Source organism: Poecilia mexicana, unplaced genomic scaffold (assembly GCF_051168715.1).
Source record: "Poecilia mexicana isolate PSO_F unplaced genomic scaffold, ASM5116871v1 scaffold_11, whole genome shotgun sequence".
In the NCBI taxonomy this organism is placed as follows: domain Eukaryota; kingdom Metazoa; phylum Chordata; class Actinopteri; order Cyprinodontiformes; family Poeciliidae; genus Poecilia; species Poecilia mexicana.
Genome location: NW_028263380.1, coordinates 3,597,767 through 3,606,134, shown reverse-complemented (window position 1 = coordinate 3,606,134; position 8,368 = coordinate 3,597,767). Strand labels below are relative to the sequence as shown.

The following is an 8,368-nucleotide window of genomic DNA, read 5'->3' as shown; positions in this document are numbered from 1 at the left end:
ATTAACTGAGTGAAATCTGGCATAGATTTAATTCATCATTTATTATTTTTCATACAGATCTTGTAAACAAACAATTGCTCTCATGACATGAACATAGAATAGAACACTGTTACACTTTTTATTCTCAAAATGTTTCTCAAACTTGCTTTGAAATCAAAAGTTGGAAGTTTTCAAATAAGTGTGAAAAAATAATACTGGAGAAGGTATGATAAACTAATAAACTATGTTATTTTCTAAACCGGTTTGTCATATTACGTACTGTGTAGCCAGTGATGGTTTTTGATATGGGCGACATGGGCAACTGCCCAGGGCGGCATCTTGTTTGGGGGTGTTTCAGATGTATGTAAATACGTGTCATGATTAATAGTTAAACTCAAATTTCAAGCCTTTTGTTGATTATCTAACTAAAAATAGTGTTTCATAACAACCTTTGTATCAAGATCTATTAAGTTCTTGAGAAACATCGTTTGTAAAACAAACAAAAAAAGATTCTTCCTTCATCAACATGAACAAAAAATAACCAAAACTTTATGGTAATTATGTCAAGGTGGCTGAAATACACCAAAAACAAACGGTTGGATGCACTTTAACCTGCGGTTGTTGGAGGAAGTGGGAGGGGCTACTTTAGAGGCGGGGCTAAGGTATCTTCCTTTATTGCTTTTGGCTGTCAAAAACAAATTCAAACACTTCACAGAGATAACAGGCAGGGATTTGATGGGAAACAGTGATTTATGTAAACATAACTGTATGAATGGATGGATTGCTATTTTTCTATTGATTATTCTGTCAATTAATCGATTAATCGGATAAAAACATTGTCACACTCATTTAACCACATAAGCTTTTTATGCAATATCAAAAATAATTATTTAATTATTTTTTTAAATAAGAAAATAAACATTTTATTGCCTAAAATGCAAGAAAATCATTCCTTTAGTGAACACTTGAACACTGTAGCAAAAGGTTTCATCTGAAGCTAAAGAAATCCTTCTAACATGTGAGAACTCAGTTCCTTCTGCTGAGCTGATCAATACACTGAAGGACTGATCTGCTGATTGTTTTAGGGATTAACTGATTAATAATTGGACAGCAAAAGGTACTTAATAGGAGATTTCTTTCTCTTTTGTTTTGCATTGTTGCAGAATTCGAACCTGGTGAGGCTAAAATTGCCACTTTAGAAGTTCTGGTTAGAACATATTTACAAAAAAAAGTTTTTTCTTTTTTTATCTTAAGTGCCAAACTTGTATATATTTTGTAGAGTTTTGGCTTAATTACTACCCTGTGTTTTATTATTCTTTCATCAAATGACAGTTTTTTTGACTCTGTGTATCCAGTTAACAATTAAATGATCCCCAAATTAGTTGACGATCATTTTAATTATCGATTAAACACGAATAATCTGATTAATAATTTCAGGCTCCTGTAGATAGCAGCTTTGGTGATTTTTTTGTCGATGAGCGTTTCAGTGACTGTAACATCTAATACTAAAGCCTGACTGAGCCTTCTGAGGGAACCGTGATGCAAATCTGGGCCCTGACCGTCGGGGCCCTCCACACCTCCACACAACGGGAACACAGGGGCCGCCCTAATGGCCCTCGCTCTGCAAACACAAATCCTCTCATGTGGATTTGACGCAACAAAAGATTAGCACAATTTGCAAACATACAGCTGAGTTCAAAGGCTTCCTTCCCTTCTCCTGTTTGCATGAACACCTTTCAGCCTGCAGGCCCTCAGGAGCAGCAGCCTGACGCGGCTCTTCAGCCAGAAATCACAGATTCACTCACGCGATTTGAGGCGCATGACACTGACAGAGGAGGAAAACGTTTCTCTCTACCGCAAATAAATCCACACAGTCAGGCTGGAGGGAGTTTTATCACCATTACAGAGATTTGAAGCAACTTCTGATCATATAAGGAATAGAAGGTTTCTTATGTTACAGCAGATGAGTAAAAATAAGTAAATTAAAAGTGTAACTAAGTAACACAGGTGGAAGATTTTTTTTTTTTAAAGTTATAAAAATAAGTTAAAGTAAGTTTAGAATGTTTAAAACCATCTGGTTATTTGTCCCTCATTCAGACTTTCTTGTATTTTAATGTGAAAATCTTGATTTGTTTATTTTTTTTTCCATTAGTTTCCTGACCAGTTTTCAAAAAAGCAGAAAACTGAGAGTGAAACAGAGATCAGGCCCAAAAATCTACAAATATGGAGAGAAATCCATCAAAAACCTGAAACTGGAGAAGTTCAACTTCACTGGATCAAAATGTAGACGACAGAGCAACATAAAAACACAGAAAAGAAGTCAACTAATAAGTAAATGGACGATTGACATATAATAAATGATTAAATCAAACCTTTTACAATAAAACCTGACTGGAGATGTTATTAAAAGATTATGGTTGGCTTAAAATATTACTTTCATGAAGTGCTGTGATCATTAGTGATGGAAACATATGTATATGATCACTTTGAGTTATTTTTCTTTCAACACAAACACAATTAGCAGGATTGGGAAAATATCAATATCAGTAATTAAAAAGGTAAAATTTTAACAGATGTCAAGGTTAAAACAGCTACAGGAACAAAGTTTCCAAATATTTTTATCCTTGTATTGTCACAGAATGTTGCCGTCTCAATTAGAAAATATATTGAATCCTAAATAATATTATAAATAATGGTTGTATCCAATATGTCAGGATTTTATTAAAAGGTTACATTTTTTAGTAACTCAACATGACACACATTATGTAGCTGAATCTACTCAGACTGTTTTCAGGCTTTTTTCTGTCTGTTATGATCATTTTCCACTTAGTGTGTGGAGATTTTTGCAACTGAAACTAGAACAACAACAACAACAAAAGCTAGGTAACATTTTGTGTTTTTGCGGTGTGTATTTGATCAATGAATTAAATGACATATAAAACACACACACACACATAGACAGACTTTGAAGACAAACGCGTTAGCTAAGTTCTCGGTGCTTCATGCTAACCAGGCCTCTCTGAACCAAACAGCGTCATTTTGTCCTCATCCAGTAAAACTCGATCCATTTCTCTAAATTTCTCATTCCAGCGGGGCTCGGGGTTCTGGTAGGGTGGAGTCTAAAGGAAGCCGTCAGAAATCCGAGGTGTGCGCACTGAGACCAAACCACGCCCCGCATCCCCCATGAGGTCCCTGGGGGCCCTTAAATGAGAAGGGCCTCGGGGCTTCCAATCCGGTGTTGCACTCGGGCCTGGTTATCTCATCCCGTGGGATTTGTATTTATTTTTAAATTTTAAATTTTTATTTTTCTAAAAGATTTTCATCCGACCTGACTTGGGAATATGAGCTCTTCGAGCCCCGACCAGCGCCTGGAGCATCTGCTCAGCGCCGTGGAGAGCGAGTTCCAGAAGGGCAGCGAGAAGGGAGACGTGACGGAGCGGGACATCAAGCTGACGCTGGAGGACGCGGAGCTGTGGAACAAGTTTAAAGAGTTGACCAACGAGATGATCGTCACCAAGACTGGCAGGTAGGTCCGAAGAGCGCAGGCCGCGGCAGGGATTGGAGGAAAATTCTTAATGCAAACATTATTATTGTTATTATTTAGATTTTAACATAACATTCAGAGACCTTAAACGGTTTAGAAAAACTCGACCAGCCTGACCTGTGTCCGCAGGAGGATGTTCCCGGTCCTGCGGGTCAGCGTGTCCGGCCTGGACCCGAACGCCATGTACTCGGTGCTGTTGGACTTTGTGGCGGCGGACAACAACCGCTGGAAATACGTGAACGGGGAGTGGGTCCCCGGCGGCAAGCCGGAGCCGCAGAGCCCCAGCTGCGTCTACATCCACCCGGACTCCCCCAACTTCGGGGCGCATTGGATGAAAGCGCCCGTCTCCTTCAGTAAGGTGAAACTCTCCAATAAGCTGAACGGCGGAGGACAGGTGAGGAGGGGAAAGAAATGGAAAAAAAAAAAAAAAAAAAAAAAAAAAAAAAAAAAAAAAAATATATATATATATATATATATATATATATATATATATATATATATATATATATATATATATATATATATATATATATATATTTATTACAATTTATTTGTTACAGGTGATTTAAAATAATAATAATAATAAAAAAAATAGCTAACTATTACTCAGTAGGGATTCAAGTTTTTGAACAAGTTGAAGTACTGGAGATTTTTTCTTGAAAATGCTCATATGGAGAATTTGTGCCTTAAAAATCGGCACGAGTTTTTTGCTCTCATTTTTATTTAAGAATTTTGACATGTGGTTTTACATATTAAGTTCAACCAATAGAAGTGGTTTTAAAAAAATACAAATCAAGCCATCAGGTTGAAGCATCAGCTTATAACAAATCACTATCCCAAAGAGAAAAAAGAGAAAAAGAAACAGAAACAATAGATCATATCACTTTTATTTCATCTAATGTAATTGTCTTCAAGGAATTAAAGTAATTGATAAGAGGTTGCCATACCTGAAAAATTGTTAAATCTACATCATTTAAAATGTTTGATTAATTTTGTACAACATTGGTTTTCTTGCTTCAGTTTAATAAAAACTTTGCACACCTGTCGGACGAGTAACTGTGATGTTTCTGTAGATCATGCTGAACTCTTTGCACAAGTATGAGCCGAGGATCCACATCGTGAAGGTCGGAGGAATCCAGAAGATGATCAGCAGCCAGTCATTCCCCGAAACCCAGTTCATCGCCGTCACCGCCTACCAGAACGAAGAGGTCTGTTGTGCCCACAACCATTAACAAAAAAAGTTTGTCCCAATACTACGATATGCATTGCGAGGTATTCTGACATCTTTGTTCTTTTCCACAGATCACTGCTCTAAAGATAAAGCACAATCCCTTTGCCAAAGCTTTTCTGGATGCCAAAGAAAGGTACGGAGTGCTTTACCTTACATGACAGAACAACAGGCCCGGAAACTAATTCTCCAAACACATGATGTACATGAAGACTTTGTTTGAATACGGTTTAATAGACATGAATTCTTAAAAAAGAAACCTGTTTTATTTCAGTCTTTGTCTTTCATATTATCAGTAGATGTCTGTACTTAGTCATGTCATGTTTGGCGCTGTGTCCAAGGAAGGACCTGATGGTGTACTTCCATTTCAGGAGTGACCATAAAGACGTGTCTGACCACAGTACAGACGGCCAACAGTCCGGCTATTCTCAACGTACGTTTCTTGTCGTCTCTTCAGACTCGACGTCTTCAAAATGTCGAGTGAACATCAACGATATGTTAATGATCTGAGCTATAGATAGATGGCTTTGTGCTGGTCTTTCCTCTGCAGTTGGAGGTTGGTTCCTCCCAGGCCAGAGTCCCATCTGCCCCAACAACAGTCCACCTCAGTTCAGCAGCACGGCTAGCCACCCGTCTGGCTCGTACTGCGAGCGCTACTCCAGCCTGAGGAGCCACAGGGCGGCTCCGTACCCCAGCCACTACCCCCACCGGAGCTCCAGCACAAGTAAAACCTTCTTGGAATTCCCTCAACAGAACGTTGTGATTGAACGCTGTCAGGATGTAAAAAGGAGAGTTTACTTTCACTTCCTTGTTCTCACTTCCTTTTCAGACAACTACATGGACAACAACTCTGGGTCTCTGCCGACCCACGACAGCTGGTCTGCCCTCCAGATTCCCAACTCCACGGGGATGGGCACTCTTTCTCACACCACCAATTCCACGTCTAATTCTGGGTGAGACTCTTAAATGTTGCGTTCTGTCGTCTACATTTTGATGAAGTGAAGTAAAAGAGACTGCATCAGTCAACTTACTTCCTCATCTTGCCCACAGTCAGTACCCCAGCCTCTGGTCGGTAGCCGGCACCACACTCACCCCTTCAGGCTCGTCCTCCAGCTCTGTACCTGGAGGTCTGACCTCCCAGTTCCTGAGGGGCTCCTCATACACGGGCTTGACCTCCTCCCTACCCGTCTCCTCGCCGTCCACCATTTACGAGCCCAGCCTGAGCGAAGTTGGAGTCGGGGATGCCCAGTTCGAGAACTCCATCGCCAGGCTCACGGCGACATGGGCGCCTGTAGCTCAGAGCTACTGAGGCCTCGCTTCCTGTCTGGCCACAAGGTGTGGTACAGACCAAGGTACGCGGATGTCCTGCCAGGATTCTTATAAAAAAAAAAGATAATTTAATCCAGTTTGTTAAAAAAAAAGACACAACTCAGACCAAGATCATGGTTGTACATTATGTTTAAATAGACTAATTTGAGACTCACGGTGCAACGACTACAACAATCTGCTTTCTAACAGTCAACAAGATGTTTGTCAGGCATGACTTCTAAGTGAAATAAGAGATCTTCTGGCACCCTTTCAGTATTGGCCTGTGTATTGAATTATAGCAGGCACAGACTGGGTCATTTGTGCAATCTGTAGCCCATTGCCAAATGAGGCAATGCTACTTTTGGGAAGGAGCAAACTCACTTCATCAGTAGACAGATCTGCGCTTCGGGTTTTGAATGCAAACTTGCTCTTAGGCTTCCAAATGATTTCCCACCATGTTCTCTAATGTTTTGTTTTTGTTCTTAACCCAAAAAGATAAAAAAAAAGTTCCACTAACAGGAAAATGTACATGTGTGTATATAGAGTAAATTAATGTGTGTATTTGCCCTTTATGAACGTTTCCAAAGTGCCTTCAGATTGCTGGACTAGAACGAGTCCCACGCCTGTACATAAGCTTTCTATTTCTATTTGAACTTGCTGCAAGTTTTTATTTATGTCATTTAATAATAAATTAAAAAAAAATATCTGCTTTCCCAAATGTGTATTTGTCTGTTTTGTTTTTCTTTTTTGGGAACTATTTTTAAGTCGGATCAAGTGCAACAAAGTGCAGTGACTGAGAAAGAGCACTCACCCTGGAAAAAAATGCCGTTTTTTTTAATGGAAATAAGATGTGGATTAATAACTTCAGCACTTCTTCCACATGTGGTTGATGTTTCATCCTGAACAAGTCAACAGAAAATCAGGCAAATCGGTTCAAACGAAAACATTTCAAAATGCAGCTTGAAAAGTACACACACCTGGAACTGAAACATTTTAACACACATTTTGACTGAATTTAAGAATTTAGTGTTTAATTGGAGTCAAAAAATGTTCTACACCTTCAGTTGGTAATATCTGCCTTCTCTACTATTCAATTCAAGGATAGCACAGGAAACAATGCTACATGATAGAAACAAAGCAACTGTTCTGTTTCATACGAAGGTTTTCTAGCTACAGGCTAATTTGCAAACCCAGTCTCTGGGTAGATTTAGACTGAGGACAGATTTTACCCACAGCCTTCAGATGGCTCTGTAGATTTACACTTTGTCTCACACAATAAATTCCAGTTCAGTTAAATATGTTTTATTTTATGTATAAATACTCAGTTCCATCTATATAAAGTTGGAATCAAAAGTAAATGAAGTTATAAAATCTTTACTTTGATTTCATTTCTTGTTCAGAGCTCAGAGCAGCAGAGCAGAGACAACTCCATCAGGTTAACAGTGTTTCTTATTCACGATGAACAAAGTATGATTTCACAATATACCAGTTATTCTTCTGTTGAAATTCAGATGCTTTGGGATATTTCTTTTTTCTTTTTTTTTTTACCCAAAGTCGGGTTTATTACTGGACAAGTGTTTGTACTTAACTGGTGGCAGTTAATTCAGACAGCTGAGACAAGACTGGTAAAATCTGGTTTTGTGTCGGTGACTGACTGTTGGACCAAAAGAAGGAATCACATCAGGAAGCAGATGGAGACCAACAACCAATAAAAAACATGGAACTGGCACAACGTGAAGTTAAAGTTTCTTTGTGGTATTTGTTTTAACATTGACCTTCAATTAGTCAAATATGATTAATTAATATTCAAACATGTCAATTTATTTACATTTTTTTCTTTTTTAGTTGAACCATCAAACCTTCTGTATCTGAAGAGCCTTTAATAATACAAATTATTGTTCATATATCATAACTGAAATTATGTGTGTGTAATTCCTGTTTGCACCACCAGAGGATTCTCTACAAAAATTCAAAAATATAACAAGATGAAGATCAAACATTTACTGAAAGAAGGTAGCTTCTTTTCCACTGGCTTTGTAATTGTACAATTTGACATTTCAAAATTACATTTGCTTCATTGAAACAACCAACAAAGGTCCTGGTTCCAGCACAAACTCTGACCTTGCACTGGGACCAATAGGTGGACAAAAGCCTCCTGAGGTCAACGTTCAAATGAGAAGAGCAGGTTTGATTAAACAGGAGCTGGTGAAGGGATCCGCAGTGGCGCCTGTCCTGATTTTAAAACCCATGGCTTTCGTGTCGTGGGATGAGTCTCACTTTTGCCCATGTGCAGCAAACCTCAATCAACA

The 8,368-nt window shown here is 38.8% G+C and overlaps 1 protein-coding gene across 1 annotated transcript; it reads left to right on the top strand.

Annotated features, from left to right (window-relative positions):
- Nucleotides 1-3,059: 3,059 nt before the first annotated feature.
- On the top strand, nt 3,060-6,116 carry tbxta (T-box transcription factor Ta). Its single transcript, XM_014993274.2, has 8 exons — nt 3,060-3,505; nt 3,653-3,917; nt 4,597-4,731; nt 4,826-4,887; nt 5,123-5,184; nt 5,302-5,475; nt 5,581-5,704; nt 5,802-6,116. Exons 1-8 carry the CDS (start codon nt 3,321-3,323, stop codon nt 6,058-6,060), a joined length of 1,266 nt encoding a protein of 421 aa, XP_014848760.2. The 5' UTR covers nt 3,060-3,320; the 3' UTR covers nt 6,061-6,116.
- The last annotated feature ends 2,252 nt before the right edge of the window (nt 6,117-8,368 follow it).